The sequence below is a fragment of the Artemia sp. Qi Xiang Cuo genome, chromosome 12 (assembly GCF_049724085.1).
Source record: "Artemia sp. Qi Xiang Cuo chromosome 12, ASM4972408v1, whole genome shotgun sequence".
Classification (NCBI taxonomy): Eukaryota; Metazoa; Arthropoda; class Branchiopoda; order Anostraca; family Artemiidae; genus Artemia; species Artemia sp. Qi Xiang Cuo.
In genome coordinates this window covers 46,809,983-46,831,522 of record NC_142805.1, presented here as the reverse complement: position 1 = coordinate 46,831,522, position 21,540 = coordinate 46,809,983, and the positions used below count along the sequence as shown (strand labels likewise).

The window sequence follows — 21,540 nt, the reverse complement described above, 5'->3', positions numbered from 1 at the left end:
ATATATATATAATGCATTCAAAATGCACGTTGATTAATACATCCTATGTTTAAATTTGCAATTTCAATTTTGTATAAAATTTGAATATACGTAAAAAATTGGCGATGAATAGTAACTTTGGAATACTTTGGAATAAATTTCAAAATTCTGAGTTTGGAATAACTTTGGATAAAAAATGGAATTCTATTTTATTCTGTTAGAACTATTTTGGATTTGTGTTAACTATTTTTTTATTTTTAAGAATAATTTATTGTTTTGTAAGAAATAATTTGGATTTCTTACAACTTTTTATATTTTGTAAGAATTATTTCTGTTTCCTAAGAACAATTATTCTGTTAGTACTATTTTGGATTTGTCTAAAGTATTTTTGTATTTCGTAAGAATGATTTTTGTTTTTTAAGAACTATTTTTGGAATTTGTTTGAACTTTTTGTATTCTGTAAGAACTACTTTCGGTGTTGTTAGAATTTTCGTGCTTTGTGACAAGTATTTAATATACTACTGATTGCCAAGCAGTAAGAGGAAATTACAATTCTTAATATTGGTTCACAAACTCTTTTTTTTATTCAATTTTTGATTGTTTTCCAAATCATACCCAGGCCTAACTGAGATATTATTTGAAGTATCGGTCCCTTAAATCCTTGGTTAATTGCTTTTTAAAATATTTAAATCAGTAATTGCACGTTGATTAATACATCCTATTTTTATATTTTCAATTTAAATTTTTTATAATATTTTAATATACGTAAAAAATTGGCGATGAATAGTAACTTTGGAATACTTTGGAATAAATTTCAAAATTCTGAGTTTGGAATAACTTTGGATAAAAAATGGAATTCTATTTTATTCTGTTAGAACTATTTTGGATTTGTGTTAACTATTTTTTTATTTTTAAGAATAATTTATTGTTTTGTAAGAAATAATTTGGATTTCTTACAACTTTTTATATTTTTTTAAGAATTATTTCTGTTTCGTACGAACAATTATTCTGTTAGTACTATTTTGGATTTGTCTAAAGTATTTTTGTATTTCGTAAGAATGATTTTTGTTTTTTAAGAACTATTTTTGGAATTTGTTTGAACTTTTTGTATTCTGTAAGAACTACTTTCGGTGTTGTTAGAATTTTCGGGCTTTGTGACAAGTATTTCATATTTTGCAAAAGCTATTTTTAATTCTGTTAAAACTATTTTGGATTTGTTCAAAGGATTTTTTCTATTTTTAAGAATAGTTTTTTTTGTTTAAGAACTATTTTCAATTTTCTTACAACTTTTTGTATTTTGCAAGAATTGTTTCTGCTTTGTAAGAATTATTTTTGGAATAAGTTTGAATTTTTTGTATGCTATAATAACTATTTGGGATGTTGTTAGAAAATTTAGTGTCTTGAAGCAAGTATTTGGTATTTTGCATCAAGTATTTTATATTCTGTTAGAACTATTGTGGATTTGTGTAAAGTATTTTTGTATTTATTACGAATAATTTTGTTTTGTAAGAACTATTTTGGATTTCTTAAAACTTTTTGTATTTTTTAAGAATTATTTCTGTTTTGTAAGAACTGCTTTGGATTTTGTCTGAACTTTTATATTCTGTAAGAACTATTTTTAATGTTGTTAGAAATCTTTTGGTTTTGTAACAAGTATTTTTTATTTTGCAAGAACTATTGTTTATTCTGTTAGAACTATTTTGGATTTGTCTAAAGTATTTTTGTATTTTGTAAGAACTATTTCCGGATTTTTCTGAACTTTTTGTATTCTGTAAGAACTGTTTTCGATGTTTTTGAAATTTTTGCTATTTTTGAAAAGCATTTTATATATTGTAGTAACTATTTTTTATTCTGCTAGAACTATTTTGGATTCGTTTAAAATATTTTTTCTATTTTGTAAGAATAATTTTTGTTTTGTAAGAACTATTTTGGATTTTTTAGAACTTCTTGTATTTTGTAAGAATTATTTATGTTCATTAAAAATTATTTTTAGAATATGTTTGAACTTTCGTATTCAAGTAGAACTATTTGGGATGTTGTTAGAATTTTCATATTTTGAAGAAAGTGTTTTGTATTATGTAGCAAATGTTTTTTAATCTGTGAACTATTTTTTTTATTCTGTTAGAACTATTTTGGATTTGTCTAAAGTATTTTTGTATTTTGTAAGAACTATTTCCGGATTTTTTCTGAACTTTTTGTATTCTGTAAGAACTGTTTTCGATGTTTTCGAAATTTTTGCTATTTTTGAAAATCATTTTGTATTTTGTAGTAGCTATTTTTTATTCTGTTAGAAATATTTTGGATTTTTGTAAAGTATTTTTTCACTTTGTAAGGAAAATTTTGTTTTGTAAGAAATATTTTGGATTTTTTAGAACTTCTTGTATTTTGTAAGAATTATTTATGTTCAGTAAAAATTATTTTTAGAATTTGTTTGAACTTTTGTATTCAATTAGAACTATTTGGGATGTTGTTAGAATTTTCATATTTTGAAGCAAGTGTTTCATAGAGACAACACACACACACACACACACACACACACACACACACACACACACACACACACACACACACACACACACACACACACACACACACACACACACACACACACACACACACACACACACACACACACACACACACACACACACACACACACACACACACACACACACACACACACACACACACACACACACACACACACACACACACACACACACACACACACACACACACACACACACACACACACACACACACACACACACACACACACACACACACACACACACACACACACACACACACACACACACACACACACACACACACACACACACACACACACACACACACACACACACACACACACACACACACACACACACACACACACACACACACACACACACACACACACACACACACACACACACACACACACACACACACACACACACACACACACACACACACACACACACACACAGAGAGAGACAAAAACAACAAACAGATGACACACACACACACACAAACACAGAGACGACACACACAAAGAGACGACATACACATATAGACGACACACACACACAGAGACGACAAACACACAAACACACAGACGACAAACACACACACACACACACACACACACACACAGACACGACACACACACACAGAGAAAACACACTCAAAGAGACGACAAACACAAAGAGCCGACACATACACACAGAGACGACACACACACAGAGACGACACACAGAGAGAGAAGACACGCAAACAGAGACGACAAACACACAGAGACAACACACACACAGACAAGAAACACACAAAGCGACGACACACGCACAGAAAGGACAAAACACACAGAAACGACACACACACACAGAGACGACACACACACATAGAGACAACACAGACATAGAGATGACAGACACAGAGACGACACACACACATAGAGACAACACAGACATAGAGATTACAGACAAACAGATACAACACACACACAGAGACGACACACACACAGAGAGACAACACAGACATAGAGATGACAGACACACAGATACGCAACACCCACAGAGACGACACACACAAACAGAGTCCACTCACACACACACACACACACACACACAGAGGACAAACACACAGAGACGACAGAAACACATCCAATCCAAACTAAGCGAGGGGAATAATCTCGAGAAACCTAACATAACCACACAGATACACAATAGAAAAAGATAAGACACACACACAGAGACGACACACACGATTAGACCCCTACCAACTAGAGACCATATAGACGCCAAACACACAGACACGACACACGCGCACACACATACACACACACACACACATACACAGATACGACACACACAGAGAGACAACACAAACACAGAGACGACACACACATACAGAGACGACAACACATAGAGAGACGACACGCACACAGAGACGACAAACACACAGAGACAACACACACACAGATACGAAACACCCACAGAGAGGGAAAATGCACAGAGACGACACACACACACACACACAGAGTCCACTCGAACAGAGAGAGGACAAACACACAGAGACGACAGACACAAAGTTACACATAGAGACACACACAGATACAAAACATACAAAGCGACGACACACGCACAGAGAGGACAAAACACACAGAAACGACACACACACACACAGAGACGACACACACATAGAGACAACACAGACATAGAGATGACAGACACACAGATTCTTACAGAATACAAAAAGTTCAGAAAAATCCGGAAATAGTTCTTACAAAATACAAAAATACTTTAGACAAATCCAAAATAGTTCTAACAGAATAAAAAAAATAGTTCACAGATTAAAAAACATTTGCTACATAATACAAAACACTTGCTTCAAAATATGAAAATTCTAACAAAATCACAAATAGTTCTAATTTAATACAAAAGTTAAAATATATTCTAAAATTAATTTTTACTGAAAATAAATAATTCTTACAAAATACAAGAAGTTCTAAAAAATCTAAAATAGTTCTTACAAAACAAAAATTATTCTTACAAAATAGAAAAAATATTTTAAACGAATCCAAAATAGTTCTAGCAGAATAAAAAATATTTACTACAAAATATAAAATGCTTTTCAAAAATAGCAAAAATTTCAAAAACATCGAAAACAGTTCTTACAGAATACAAAAAGTTCAGAAAAATCCGGAAATAGTTCTTACAAAATACAAAAATACTTTAGACAAATCCAAAATAGTTCTAACAGAATAAAAAATAGTTCTTGCAAAATACAAAATACTAGTTAAAAAACCAAAAGATTTCTAACAACATTAAAAATAGTTCTTACAGAATATAAAAGTTCAGACAAAATCCAAAGCAGTTCTTACAAAACAGAAATAATTCATAAGAAATAAAAAAAGTTTTAAGAAATCAAAAATAGTTCTTACAAAACAAAAATTATTCGTAATAAATACAAAAATACTTTACACAAATCCACAATAGTTCTAACAGAATATAAAATACTTGATGCAAAATACCAAATACTTGCTTCAAGACACTAAATTTTCTAACAACATCCCAAATAGTTATTATAGCATACAAAAAATTCAAACTTATTCCAAAAATAATTCTTACAAAGCAGAAACAATTCTTGCAAAATACAAAAAGTTGTAAGAAAATTGAAAATAGTTCTTAAACAACAAAAACTATTCTTAAAAATAGAAAAAATCCTTTACACAAATCCAAAATAGTTTTAACAGAATTAAAAATAGCCTTCTGCAAAATATGAAATACTTGTCACAAAGCCCGAAAATTCTAACAACACCGAAAGTAGTTCTTACAGAATACAAAAAAGTTCAAACAAATTCCAAAAATAGTTCTTAAAAAACAAAAATCATTCTTACGAAATACAGAAATACTTTAGACAAATCCAAAATAGTACTAACAGAATAATTGTTCTTACGAAACAGAAATAATTCTTAAAAAATATAAAAAGTTGTAAGAAATCCAAATTATTTCTTACAAAACAATAAATTATTCTTAAAAATAAAAAAATAGTTAACACAAATCCAAAATAGTTCTAACAGAATAAAATAGAATTCCATTTTTTATCCAAAGTTATTCCAAACTCAGAATTTTGAAATTTATTCCAAAGTATTCCAAAGTTACTATTCATCGCCAATTTTTTACGTATATTCAAATTTTATACAAAATTGAAATTGCAAATTTAAACATAGGATGTATTAATAAACGTGCAATTACTGATTTAAATATTTTAAAAAGCAATTAACCAAGGATTTAAGGGACCGATACTTCAAATAATATCTCAGTTAGGCCTGGGTATGATTTGGAAAACAATCAAAAATTGAATAAAAAAAAGAGTTTTTGAACCAAAAGTAATAATTGTAATTTCCTCTTACTGCTTGGCAATCAGTAGTATATGAAATACTTGTCACAAAGCACGAAAATTCTAACAACACCGAAAGTAGTTCTTACAGAATACAAAAAGTTCAAACAAATTCCAAAAATAGTTCTTAAAAAACAAAAATCATTCTTACGAAATACAAAAATATTTTAGACAAATCCAAAATAGTACTAACAGAATAATTGTTCTTACGAAACAGATATAATTCTTAAAAAATACAAAAAGTTGTAAGAAATCCAAATTATTTCTTACAAAACAATAAATTATTCTTAAAAATAAAAAAATAGTTAACACAAATCCAAAATAGTTCTAACAGAATAAAATAGAATTCCATTTTTTATCCAAAGTTATTCCAAACTCAGAATTTTGAAATTTATTCCAAAGTATTCCAAAGTTACTATTCATCGCCAATTTTTTACGTATATTCAAATTTTATACAAAATTGAAATTGCAAATTTAAACATAGGATGTATTAATCAACGTGCATTTTGAATGCATTATATATATATATATATTTAGCTCTTTAAGCTTGCAAGCTACCTACTGAGAAAAACTGAAAATAGTTTTATTTTCCTTTATTATCAAAATAAAATACTCATTGTTACAAATTTAGATTTTTTAGAATAAGAACAGATTTGTTTTTATTATTCAAGATTATCCGGTCTCTGACACTTCCTTCAGCAAGCTTCCTCTTTGTATACTCAAGCGTAAAATTGTTACTAATCATGCGGTTATGAACATTTTGTGAAACTCAAAGTCAATTTAGTCGGAAATTATTAAAACTCTTTGGTATAACAGCCTTTTTTCTCTTTAAACTATCAGATTTCAATCAAATGTAGACATAAATATAAATTTAAGAAGTGGAAAAGTTAATTAACATGGCTCAGTCAATCCCCGTAAGCAGCATAGATTCTAAATTGTTTTTTTTTATTCTTATTCTAAGACGAAAAGCATAATTAGCCTACTATGATCTAAAATATCACTGAAATACATTTTCCAGCAGTACATGATAACGATCTATAAGTAAGTAAAAAACCGAAACTCAAAAAAAAAGTAATATTTTTTAAAAATTAATACATTAAAAAAAAAATCAACATTTTATTCTAACCCCAAAGGCCCGATCGATTCTTTTTAATATAATAATGAGAATATTTTTACTCACCATAAATTGATTAGAATTAACCATTTTTTCTATTTCAATGTTTTTTTAAAAAAACTACTTGTAGTGCTCTCTCGAATAAAACTATTCAAAACTGATTGAGAATCTTATATTAAACCTGAATATATACAAAAAATAATTGGCAACTAAAAAAAGACACTGAACTTTGAAATTGCGTAAATCCTCTTGACAAAGAGTGTAATGACCGAGTGTAATGACCTGTTTACCTACCAGAAAAACCGGAAGGAACGTAAAGGCGGCGAATTCAAAAGAAGGTGGCCTGGAAGTATTTTCGAAAACATCCCTAAAAAAAGGGTTATTGATATTGATAAAAAAGGAAGCTTTTGTAACAATTAATACATTAAAAAATCAACATTTTATTCTGACCCCGAATTTCCGATCGAAAGCTGAGCACTTTTTTTCAAAAAACATCTAAAAGACACATTGATCTCGATAAAAAATCACACCGTAAATTTCAACCTATACGAGAATTAGAGGTTTTTTCAGCTCCTAAAAACAACAGTCTTCTAAGTACATAAGTACCCTTAGTTCTAGTGTAAGGAAAGAATTTCTTCCTTAACTTAATGACAAGACAATTTCTTTTTAATATAATAATGAGAATATTTTTTACTCACCAAAAATTGCTTAGAATTATCCATTTTTATATGTAAATGCTTTTTACAAAAAATGCCTGTAATGCTATCTCGAATATAAACTATTCAAAACTGATGGAGAATCAAATATGAAATCTGAATATATACAAAAATAATTGGCGGGTAAAAAGAGACAACGGTTTTTGGTTTACCACTAAAAAAAAGACACTGAACTTTGAAATTACGCAAATCCTCTTGGCAAAGTGTGATGACCGACTGTAATGACCTGTTTACCTATCAGAAAAACATGTTTGGTACGGGGGCGTACGCAAATTCAATAGATGGTATATACTCGTATCGTCGGCAGTTATTCTCGGTGTTACGTTCAGCGTTGACTGTTCGTTTAGCCTCCACGTCCAAGGGGTAGTGAAAAAGGCGAACTGTACCATGCGTACCCTTTTACTGATGCAAAGATTTGGTTTTTCAGTGCCGCAATTGAAAACAGCCTACCTGACATATATTCGCCCGATATTAGAGTATGCGTGCCCTGTATGGGGTCCACAGGTTCAGAACACTGCCTATATGAGCGAAGTACTCGAATCAGTCCAGAAAAGAGTGGTGAAGGCCATACTGTCTGATCAGTACACCGATTACGAATCAGCACTGTCTCAACTAAATTTGCCGTCACTCCACGACCGCCGTTTTCAACTTATCTGTAAATTTGGCCAGTTTCTTCTGACAAGTGATAAACACAGAAATATATTACCCTCAATGCTCACAAAAAAAGTAACTACAAGATCAAAAGCAACAAAGCTAGCCCAGCCCAAGTGTCCCACTAATCGCTTCAGCAATTCGTTTGTGCCTTTTTATGTTTCTGTCTACAATAAGTGACATGTGTATTAATTTTTTGTGTCTTTGTTTACTTTGTAAATAATAGCACGATTTAGTCGGGATTTAAACCCTGACTAAGAAAGCTTTTATGTTAATAAATGATTCTGATTCTGATTCTGATAATAAACGCAAAAATCATTAAATAAACCCTTAACTATAGTAGTACGTTGAGACGCCTGAAAATCTGGTCCAGACTAATTGTAATTAAAGTCTCCGGCTATAACACAAGGTAAACCTAGACGCCTAATTTTTTTTACACAAGAGCCAAACTTTTCGCACGACAAAACAAGTAATCGCTCTGACTGATCGTTGGACTAATCAGTGGGTAGATATACACTAATATAAACACAGGTGTTCACTCTCACGGCTAAGTAATAGTCATTTAGTTCGAACAAGCTAGAACGAAGAGCCGATTTAACGAAAGTAAAAAAAAAATGTTCCTGGAAGAAAGTCACGTTATAACTGGCTTTGCAACACAGAAGGTTTATTTGTAAATTACCCGTTTATACCCAATGCTAGTAGAAACGGTAGAAATGATAGTAGAAGTAATCCATGGGTTTAAGTTTTGCAGTTTTTCGGGCACTTTACACTATGACAAGTATGACCATTAGACTTACAACAAACACAAAAGGCACTTTTTTGGAATGGAGTATCAGGTGTCGATTTGTGATCGATTGAGCCATATTTAAAACACTGCACTGTTTTTACAATTCACGGCAAGGTGACTGATTGCACGGCATTTGAAGCAGCGATGTGAAGCAACGAAGCTTACTCTCAATTTCTTGATGTCAATATGATATGAAACTATTTTACCTGCTGGCCTTTTCTTCCAGATTCTCAGCAATTTTATCTTTAAACTCTATTTCGTATCTTCAAATTCAACCATTAATACCTTCTCTACTTTCATTAATTCCTCTTCTTCTGTTACGATCCATCGCTTATGGTAATCAAAAAATTACCATTGAAGAGTTAATAGTTAACCAAAGTAGGATAAAAAGGGTAAATTCATTTCGTTACCTTGGGATTATTCTCGATGATCTTTTATCTTTCCGTAAGCATTCTGATTATTTGAGATTGAAACTTGCCCATAACTTAGGTTGTCTTCATAGATTGAAATATTACTTCCTCTTATTCTGTTAAGATCCATCACTTATGGTAATTATAAAATGAAGCAGCGAAGCTTACTCTCAATTTCTTGATGTCAATATGATACCAAACTATTTTGCCTGCTGGCCTTTCCTTCCAGATTCTCAGCAATTTTATCTATAACCTCTATTTCGCATCTTCAATTTCAACCATTAATACCTTCTCTACTTCCATTAATTCCTCTTATTCTGTTAAAATCCTTCACGAATGGTAATTATGAAATTACCATAGAAGAGTTAATAGTTAACAAAACTAGGATAAAAACAGTAAATTCATTTCGTTACCTTGGAATTATTCTCGATGAGATTTTATCTTTCCGTAAGCAGTCTGATTCTTTGAGATGGAAACTTGTCCATAACTTAAGTTGTCTTCATAGATTGAAATGTGTTTCGTTTTTCCATCCTTAAAACTTTATACCATTTTCTAATTGAATCATACCTTAATTATTGCCCTGTAATCTATATCAACACATTTATGGTCCATCCTGCAACCTCTTCAGATAATTCAAAATAAGGCAATTAGAATTATGGGTTCTTTTGTTCATCAGCCAGTGATGCATCAAAATCTTTCGGAGATCCAAACTTTATATGTTTTTATCAATATACTTAATCTCAAAAATTGAGAGACCTGCTTCTAGCAATGTGGTATTATGATATCCAATCTTCAACAAATTATTTCCATGATTTGGGTATAATTGAAACTCCCACTTCTCCTGCCGACCAGGTCCGCTCCAACAAGTATCAGTCTTATTTTAGAGTTCAGAGCAAACATATCTAAAATCTAAAATCAGATATATTATTAACATTATTAAATCAGTGAATTTCGTAACAACAATTGGCTTGGGATTATAGTGACGTATAATCCTGTCCTGTGTTTATCCATTAATTCGTTGGTGATAGACTTTTGGCGAGAAATGGATACTTTTTTTGAAGCTTTTGGTGAATTTGAGATTGGATAGTTACTGATTGGATATTTACTTTCCATGTACTGGGATGTCAGAAAACGTTGGTGAACCTTAGCAGGTTCCCTGGATCACTGAGCCAGTTTCCATAGAGTTGACAGCCACTGCAGCCGTGGGCCTGCCCACGTAAAGATAAGTCTATTTCCTGCCTTTTTTCTTTTTCCTGTCTTTTCTTCAAAGCCGTGATGCCCTTGTTTCAGGATGATGACCTTACCCTGGCAAGCTATGCGGCATATCCTTTATGGCCAGTCAGAATTCTCCGTTCTGTCGCAGATAAATCTGGTCGATTTAAGCACCAAGTATTTTGCTACGGATCGCATAAAGTCGAAATGGTTTTGGAACAAAATTTTAAAAATTTCGAATCAAACAAAACCGAAGTTATGAAAAAAGTTGGAAAAGGAGTTAAAGGCGCTTTTGAGGAACTTGCTCTCAGCCGGCTTGTTTATAAAAATTCGGCTACAAGTTCAGATACTTCGGGGCTTATTGAGCGAACTCTTAAAGATGCAGTAGTAACGAAAGAAAATATGAAACAGGCGATTGCGCAGAAAATTAACGAAGCACTTAGAATTCACCCCTCGACCGCACCATCCGCTGCTGAAATTGAAAAGATAATTGGCGTAGTTCACGATGCGATAATTTTGGAATTTACTCCGAGATTTGACAGGATTGAAAATGACCTGAAAATATCTCAAAATCAACTAGAATTACTTGAAAATCGATGCTAGAGTTGAAGCCAAGCTTGATGATGCTGACCAAGAGTTGAGACTGAATACACTACTGTTCAATGGTGTCAAGCAACCCCCTGGTGTTGAAGTAAAAGATGCAACAATGAATATTATGCGCAATAAGATGGCGTTCTCGGGTCTTGCTGAAAGCGATGTTATATCTTTGCATAAGTTTTGGCTGAACTCTGATGGTAGCCGCTCTGATAAAATTGCTCCAGTTTTAGTGAAGTTCAAAGTCCGCCACACAGCTGTGAAAGTTTTTGCTTGTAAAAAAAATTGTGAACACGAAGATTTTTGTGGCTGAGAACCTAACAAAGAAAAAAAGAGAATTGTTGAATGCTGCAAGGGGAATATACGGGAATAAGTTCGTGTGGTCAAACCAAGGTTGGATTTATGTCCGTCCGGAGAATGCGACTTCTGCTCGTGGACTTTCGTGTCTGAATGACATATTCGATCGTGATTGAGCGTCCTGTTTTTTTTTTTTTTTTTTTTTTTTTGTATTTTAATTTTGAATCTTTATATGTGTTTATTTATTCTTATTATTGTTATTCAATTATTCCTATTTCCTTTTTTTCCAGTTTATGTATGGGTTTAATCCCTAATGAAGAAAATAAGATCTTGGATTTTTATTTTACTTTATTATTATGATTAGTCTATTCCCAATACCTCGGTTAGAGTTGCTTGAAAAAAATAAGCTCTCAGTTGATGATGTTTTATCACATCAGACAGGTCACGAATTTCAAGATCGAGTTGATGAATGCCCAAAGCAACTCCGTCCTAGCCGCTACGTTCGTTTTGTAGAGTTTGGTCAAATTAAAAAAGAGATGAATAGTTTGTGTGTTGCTCAATGGAATTTCCACATAACGTCGGCTTTTGAAGAAATAGTTCAGTTTTTAAGTAATATTAATAGTTTGATTGATGTTTTTGGAATTTGTGAATTATTCTTGAGTATGTATAGTCTTCTCTCTTCTTACTCTTTTCCAGGTTACCAACTGACATCGAAGTCACGGCGAAGGGCGGGTGGGACTTGCATTTTTGGTGAGAGAGAGATTGAATTTTAAAGAAAGGGAGGACCTTTATTTATGGGATAAAGGTAAGATTGAAATTTTTTCTATTGAGATTGAAATAGATAAAGGTAAAAAGTTAATTGTTTGCCTGGTTTATAGACCCCCTATTGCTCATCCGGAGGAATGTTTTCAGGAGTTCGATAATTTTTTAAGTAGGGTCCAGTCTAGTCGATCGGAGTTCGTTATTCTGGGTGATTTTAGCTTTGATTTATTGACTTTAAATGGTTTTAAGCTAGAATTTTTTAATCTTGCATTATTTTTTGTGATGTTCTCCTTCAACCTGCTTCTGACCACCTCCCGATTGTTTGTATAATAAATAGTATTAAAACTTCGGGTAAAAACCTAAGTAAGAGAGCTTATAGAGATATGAGAAATAATAACTTGAGAAAGCTGAAAGAGAAAGTTAGAACTATAGCATGGGATGAAGTTAGCGAAGAGAAAAATGCAAATACAGCGTTTGACAGGCTTATGAATATTCTCTTACTGATATGAGAATATTACTCCTCTGAAGAAAATGAATAAAAAGAAAAATGGGCCAAGAAAGCCATGGGTGACCACAGAATTGCTTGAAATGATGGAAATGCAAAACTAGCTTTTTGAAAAACATTTACAGGGCCCGGAAAATGTGAGTTTATTTGAAGAATTTAAGCGAGTGAGAAACAAAGTTAACCATAAGCGTCGCAGAGAGAAAAAAGCATATTATACTTCTGCTTTGGATGGTAAAAGTGGTGATGCAAAAGGAACCTGGCGACTAATAGAGGAGGTTTTAAAAGGGATGACTAATGTTAATGATGGAGTAAAGAGTCTGTTGGTGAATGGAAGTGAAACCACTGATAAACAGAAAATGGCAGATGAATTCTGAAAATATTTCACGAACATAGGCGCAATTATTAAGGAAGAAGTAGCTAAAAAGTCTGGAAGACATCTGGAGAAGGCCTTTATTGATAATCGAGGCGAAGGGCGCAGTTTTTCGTTCGAGAAGGGCACAGCAAAGGAGATCGATAGCACAGTGAAAGGACTAAAGTCTAACTCGGCCGGAATAGATGGACGTAATCTTAGAGCTGTAAATGCTATCCTAGTGTCTACTTCATTTGATAAATCTATCATCCCAGACCGGTGAATTCCCTAGTGGTCTTAAACTGGCAAAGGTAATACCATTGTATAAAGGACGCAACAAGCAAGAACTGTCGAATTGGCGACCGATTTCGTTATTGCCTATTTTTTCTAAAATCTATGAAAAGAATAGGAGACTTTATGAATATTTGGATAAACTAGGAATATTGTGTGACAGCCAATTCGGATTCCACAGTAAACACTATACTAGCCATGCTGTTCACCATCTTCTGGATATAGTAATTGGAGCTCCAGAAAAAGGTTTTATTCTTTTAACGATCTTTGTTGACTTCAAAAAAGCCTTCGACACTGTAGATTTTGAGTTGTTGCTGTGTCACCGATCTAGTCTGGGGGTAAAAGATGTTAAATGAAACTCAGAGAGGAAAGAAAATATCAAAATGAAAACTAAAATCAAAAAAGGTGAAAAAACGAGGATTTTGTCAGCTAGTGGCGAACCATGAAGAAGAAGAAATAAGCAAATATTTCAACAAGGACATCCGCCGAGTCGTCCTCAGTGCTAAATAAAAAAGAAAGAAAAGAAAGAGAAACCAACGAAAATCAAACCTTTCGAAGTTTACTTATAAACTCTCTCTGAGTTTCATTTGTCATGTATAGCCAGTGTGGTCTAAGAATGTATTTACATAAAAGATGTTTGCTTGGATTGGTTTAAATCATATTTGTATGGAAGGTCAGCTAATGTAATGTTAGGTGACATCGTTAGTGGAGTCTATCCTATTAAATGTGGAGTTCCACAGGGCTCAGTCCTGGGTCCGTTACTCTTTCTCGTATACGTCGATACTTTGAGGTTCTACATGCCTAAAGCAACTGTTACAGTATTTGCAGATGATACTGCTTTGACGATTTCTGCACGGTCACTGGAAGAACTAGGTGGTAAAGCAAACTGAACACTGGAAAACCTTTTGGTGTTTACCTCCTTGAGTTACCTTGCTGTTAATACTTCTAAGACAAATTATATGACTTTTAGTAGGGTAGGAAAAATTGTAATTAGTGCTTCTATGGTTTTTGAAAATTTGTCACTTTCACAGGTTTTTGAAAATAAATATTTAGGATTTTATGTTGATAATAATTTTAGTTGGAAGAAACACATAAATATGATTTCTTCTAAACTTGCACGAGGTCTTGGAGTGATGCGGCGTTTGAAACACGTGTTACCTTTAACTGTTTTAAGAAATGTATATCATACTGTTTTTCATCCTTTTATTGTTTATGGTTGCTGTATTTATGCATCTAATTTTTCTTCAAAGATTAAAAGACTGCAGATTATTCAGAATAAGGCGCTTCGAGTACTGGGTGAATTTGCTCAGTATGAGCACACGCGTGAATGTTTTATCAGTTTTAGAGTTTTTGATGTTCATGAGATCAGGGATCATCAGGCGGGAGTGTTTACTAACCAAGTGCTTAATATATTATCTCCTGAATATTTTAGAGATTTTTTTTAATTTGATTCTTATTATCATCATCATAGGACTTGAGGTCGTGGAAGCTTAGTCTCAGAAGTAAGGAGTACGAATCGGTCTAGTTTTGTAATTAGAAATTATGCAGTTAATTTGTGGAATGGTTTCATTAGGGAGTCAGAAAACCAGTCTCAGTTTAAAATTAGATTAAAAAAGTTTTTGTTGGGTGGGAATTAAATATTTTTGATTGTTGTTTGGTAAATATATTTTTTTTCTATTTATTTATTTATTTTTTTTATTTGGGAGAGTTGAATAGTATTGAATGGTATGAAAAGAGTAGGAAGATTGGATGAGTTTGGTTTATGATAAAAGATTTTGCGACGCTGCTCAAGCCACAATAGTGGCTTAATAAAATGTCATACCTTCTTACCATTTCTACGTTTTTTGATAATGTTATTTAAAAAATGTGGTAAGTGCCAGTTAAGTATGATGTAATTTTTGTTTAAAATAAAAGTCATCTCATCTCATCTCATCCTTCCCCCAATTAAATCAGAAAGAGCTAGATTCTCAATCAGATACCAGATTCCTCATATTGTAAATAAACTTAATTTAGTAGAAATGTTTCACAAGTTTCAAGAGCCGATTTTCTTTGAAAAAACAGTTCTTGAAAAAATATTTCAAAAATAGTTCTTTGTCTAGATGTTGGCATTGATGAATAATAAATATTTATATGATTTTTTTTGTGGCGTTCTCGCGCTTGGGTGGCCTCCTCTGTCATCTCCTACCTTGTATGTTTTTTTTTTAATGATATCCTTTATTTCTTATTTCGCCGTTTTCTTACGTCTGTTTATGGCTGACACATCGAGCCCTGCTCCCCGTCGACCAGTTTAGAAAATTATTTATTATGTATTTTGTCAATAAAAGATCTTGTCTTGTCTTGTCTCAGAAAACTCGAAACCCTTTCTCTGTTCTAGCAAGGAAAAAGGGATTTGCAAAAAACTCAAAGCTGCTTTCTTATCCTTCTTCCCTAAAACATCTTCTATTATTTCATAAACTATTTTCATAAGATTGTTCCATGCATGTTCTGCTTAATCAAATTCTGATTTCTGTAGTTTCATATAACTGCTTTTAGAAATTTCCTCTCAATTTCTCATCCCGCAATCTATTGACGGTGTAACCACCTTTGGGCTAGATATTTTTTCTTAATTTCTACTTTGAATTAATTCTAGATAAACTAAATGGTAGTGTTTACTTTGAGCATCAATAAATGCACTTATATGTGGCCTATTGTCCGTTTAACGACGTCTTTTAACCAAAAAGTCTTTTTGCATCTTTGTTTTCCTTCCCTCATCTAAATTTAATAAGATTAGGTTTTCATCTATCCATATGTGTACTTACTTGGGAATTAAAGTCTTCCAATAAAAATAACAAACTCTAAGTGGGATCTTGACTGTTCGTTCCTCTACCTGCATTTCATTGGAATGTTTCTGGGTTTGCAACATAGGAATCTAAGGGGTTTGCAACATAAGACGGAACTGGAAGCTAACTTACGCAACATGTCAGCAATGCGACGAAATAAAAAAGGGACTACATCCTTACTCTCAACCATACAGCGAAAACATGAAAATAAAATATAAGACATTTATCTGCTAATTTGGTACAAAAAAAGAGAAAATTGTAGAAACGCATGGTTTTGCAGAGTTTGTCTCGATGAAATTTCCAAAATAATAAATTGGTTTTGTATTACCTTTTTATCTTATTATTCAGAATTTTTAAGTAATAGGAATTTTTTATTATTTGGGTCTTTTAAACTCAGAAATATATCTTATATTCTTTCTTTGCTTTGCTTGAACACCTTAAATCTTAAAAATATTCCATTATTTATATAGAAGAAAAAAAAGAAAGAAAAAACAAACAAGCTCTATATTTAAACGTAAAAAATCTAAACTTAACAAAGAGCTAAAAGTAAAAATCTCCAGGAATATTGTAAGCCGTAGCTTTGTAGCTGGGAAAATGACAAATGTTGAAGATATTTTATAAAATTTATAAGAGGAGCATAATAGCGTTGACAATTTTTTAAAACTTTGTCGTTTCCTTTTTAGTCAAAATCAATATAAGTATTTTAAATTGTTTAATCTACAATGGGGCTAAATTGAGAGTTCGTTACACACCTTTGAAACGTTTTCTATCTGATTAATAGCGCTTTTTACAACAAAAGCATGTCTTGTCTCCTCAGAAACGTATTGGCCAAGATCTTCGTCACGTTGATAGAATTCGCCATCTTCAGCTGCCTTGAGAATCTCTTGCACTTCATTTTCAGCCATGTCATACACCTTTCAAGAAATGTTCCGTTAGTTTTAACATTCAGCAAAACATACAGATCAAAAAATTATATGCCACGAGTCAAAAAGAGGATTAGAGTTTAAGAATTCCTGTGTGGAAAATAAAAACTTTGAAAAAATGATTGTAAGAGTTCTATACTGTTTGTTCACCTTGTGATTGACAATCTTTTGATCTATTCTTAACCTGTATTGCAAGCAATTTGCCTTTTAATGCCATCTTCTTTAACTGTTGTTTTGACGTATTAATTACCCGTTGGTTGTCTTATCCTTTTTAGTAGGCTGCACAGTAGAGAGAATATAATACAGTATCGACAAAGGCTATACTCTCCGTAAAAAAAAAAAAAAAAAAAGTGAAACACAGTTTAAACCAAACAAGATTCATACTTCTCCTTTGTGCACGCGTGATTCCGATGTACACATCACGAGAAGCGTATGGAAAAACTTGTTTTTTTGTTATCCGACCACTAGCAACTAAACTAAGTTTGTGACGTTTTTGCTCAGAGCAAGTACACGTGGTATGAAATGTGTATCATATTTGAAAAGAGAAGACGCTACAGTATACAGTGGTAGACTGCACCATCTTAGACAGCGCAATAACGCTGCCTAAGTAAAGAACGCTGTTGGTACAATGTATTATTTTTTCGTTTTTTTAAGATCAGGGCACTTCGTATAGAAGCAGTTATCGTAGATACTTCAAAAGGGACTCATTCGAATGGAAATTGCGATTTCTAGTGCCCTTTGATAGTCAGAAGTGATTGGAGGACAACCAGTCCCCTCCCTCCCACACGCCCATCATTTCTCCGAACGCACCCAATCAAAGTTTTAAGATATCCATTTTTTTCAGCCTATTTGAAAGGTCCAGTAATTATGTCCTTGGGAATAACACCCCCCCTACACGGCCCTCGAGGAAAGGGCTATAATTTGTTCTAGTTGCCCATTGTTAACATTTAAGGTTTTTTTTGAAGCGGTTTTAATATAAGCTTCAGAGGTGGTTCATTCAATTCGAAATCAGAAGTCCTAGTTTCCGTTTTATCAGTAAAAGTGATAGGAGGGTAACTAATCCCCCCCCCTCTTTTCCGTCCATTTTTTCCCAAATGTATCAGATAAAAATATTGAGATGGCCATTTTCTTCAAAATTGTCTAAGATCATACAACAAGGCCTCCCGGGTCGAAACAACCCCTCAGAACCTGGAGGTAAGTGTTGTAAGTTATGCCCCGTAGGCATATTAAATAAAAAAAACGAGTTTTTTTTAACTGAAAGTAAGGAACGACGTTAAAACTTAAAACGAACAGAAATTATTCCGTATATGAAAGGGGCTGTCCCCTCCTCAACGCCTCGCTCTTTACGCTAAAGTTTGACTTTCTAACAACACTATTTTTTTTAAAAAATAAAAAACTTTATAGTAAATAGCGAGGCGTTGAGGAGGGGACAGCCCCGATCATATACGGAACAATTTATGTTCGTTTTAAGTTTTAACATCGTTCCTTACTTTCAATTTAAAAAAACTTGTTTTTTTTCATTTAATTTTTGAATGTTTTAAATTAATGCAGGTTTTGATTTTGGCTCACCGTACATGAATAATTAAAACAAAATTTGCATATTAATTTTACTTTTATTTGGTTAAATGACTTTCTCGAAACTTGTTTAATTTTATTTACGAACGTTTTTATTAGTAATAAATATACGTAACTTACGAAATAACTTATATAACGAACTTCTATATTCATATATTTTTAATACGTATATTAGGGGGTTCGCCCCCTAGTCAATACCTCGCTCATTAAGCTGAATTTTGAATTTTGTTCCAATTCTTTAAAAATGACCCCTTAATCACAAAGGTCCTTAATTAGAACGAATAACTCTTATGAAAGTACTAAAAAATCTTCGGCGTAAAGAGCAAGGTATTGATTCAGGGGTGAACCCAATCATATACGTAGTATTTTCTGTGCGCTTTAAGTTTTGATGTTGCTCCTTACTTTTAGTTGAAAAACTTGTTTTTTTTATATTTAATTTCTGATCCTTATCTTTGATAATGATGGGAAATCCAGCGCCCCCTTCATTGCAATGTCCCTTCCCCCATGAAAACTTCCTTCATGGAAAGATCCTCCCATATAACCCCCGACCCCCCCCCCCAACCTACCAGAAAAAATCCCCCTGAAAACGTCTGTATACTTCCGAATAACCAATACTGTATGTTAACATTGAGTAAAGTTCATAACTTTCAGCCCTCCCCTGGGGACTTTGGGGGATTAAGTCATACTAAAAGACATAGTTATCATATTTTCGACCATGCTGGACAAAATGGCTATGTCAAAATTTTGATCGGATGACTTTGGGAAAAAAATTAGCGTGGGAGGGGGCCTAGTTGCCCTCCATTTTTTTGGTCACTTAAAAAGGGCACTAGAACTTTTAATTTCCGTTCCAATGAGCCCTCCCACGATATTCTAGGACCACTGGGTCAATACGATCACCCCTGGGAAAAAAAATCAATTTATTCTGGCATAAAATGCAAAATTTCACATTTTCTTAGATAGGTGCTTGAAACCTCTACAGGGTTCTTTTATACGCTGAATATGATGGTGTGATTTTCATTAAGGTTCTAAAGCTTTCAGGGGATCTTTTCCTCTTTTTCTAAAATCCGCCAAATTTTCTCAGGCGCGTAGCTTTTGATAGGTAAGACTAAACTTGATGAAATTTATATATTTGAAATCAGCATTAAAATCTAATTCTTTTGATGTATCTATTGTTATCAAAAGATACCAATAGATTTTTAGAGTTTCGGTTACCTTTGAGCCGGATCACTCCTTACTTACAGTTCATTACCACGAACTGTTTGATAAGGTTTTTAAGAAGGGGTGGTCGTATAAACTTTAGAGGAGGCTCATTTAATTGGAAATTGAAAGTCTTAGCTCCCTTCTAAGAGTAAAAAGTGATAGAAGACAGCTAGCCCCCCCCCCTTGACGCCCTCTAATCCTCAATCGTATCTGATCGAAATTGTGAGATAACCATTTTGTAAAAAATAGTCCAAAGGTCACAAGAAAGCCTCCAGTGTTGGCACAACTTGCAAGAGCACTGGCGAAAAGGTTGTAAGTTATGCCCTGGGGGCATATAAGGTTTTAATGGAATACCTAGTCGTAAAAACTTTGGATAGGGCTTATCTAGTTGAAAAATTTGAGGTTATAGTACCCTTTTTAAGAATCAAAAGGGATTTAAGAGCCACCAGTCACCCTCCACCTATCATTTTTCCAAAACAAACATCCAATCAAAATTTTAAGACCTCTAGTTTCTTCAGCATTGTTGAAGGTCCAGTATTTATACTTTTGGGAATGTCGAATCCCCTACAACCCTCAGGATAAGGGCTTCAAGTTAGGCAATTCGTTCATTGCTTACATATAGTGTATGTTATTGAAAAATGAGTAGAAATAAAATTGAATAATCTACCAAGCACAGAACTACCAAAAATCACAATCAATAAATTAATGAAACTCAAAACGAACAGAAATTACAATTGATGGCGGAGTCAAACTCCAAACGAGCAGAAATTAACATGAGTAAGGCTGACGACCCCCATGCCTTCTCAAGACCAGGAAACAATTTGCAGTCTACTGAAAAAATTGCATTAATTCCAATAAATTCCTTAAAGTCTTAACAATTCTGATTTATTGAAGTTAAAAAAGTTGAACCGTTTAAAATGTATTTTTTTCGGTAAAGTACAGATTATGCTCTGGTCTTGAAACGGCATGAGGCTGTCAGCCCTACTCATGTTAATTTCTTGTCCTTTTAGGTTTGACTCGGGCAATTTATTGTAATTTCTGTTCATTGTGGGTTTGATTTATCTATTTCAGGTTCAGGTTCTATTATTTACAAACTAAATACAACTACAATATGGCCAGGCTGAGAGTCTAGCTCGTATTACCAGGCAACCGATAACAAATAAAAACAACAAAAAAATAATATGTAACTGCATTTGTACATAATTTGTAAATAGATAAAAAAGAAAGAAAATGTATGACTTACCAAGCATCACCCAAAGCCAACATTCAAATGGAGAACAAACTAAAATGGTGATATGTGATAATTTTACGCTCGGTAAATTGTTTGATTTTATTTCTGCTCATTTTTGGTTTATAAGAGTTCTTTATTTTCTTTAAGAACTTATTTTATGGAAAAAGTTTTTTAAATAGATCTAAAAAAGAAGTGTTCTTCCTGTAACAAGATTAAAAAAA

The 21,540-nt window shown here is 32.9% G+C and overlaps 1 protein-coding gene across 1 annotated transcript in view; it reads right to left on the bottom strand.

The window, feature by feature from the left end:
• The window catches only part of LOC148946191 (uncharacterized), a 389,952-nt gene that overhangs the window by 38,875 nt on the left and 329,537 nt on the right, over window positions 1-21,540 (bottom strand). Inside the window, exon 11 of the mRNA XM_089097629.1 lies at window positions 17,143-17,304. Within this exon, the coding sequence (XP_088953755.1) occupies window positions 17,143-17,304 (162 nt within the window). The remainder of the gene's footprint in view (window positions 1-17,142; window positions 17,305-21,540) is intronic.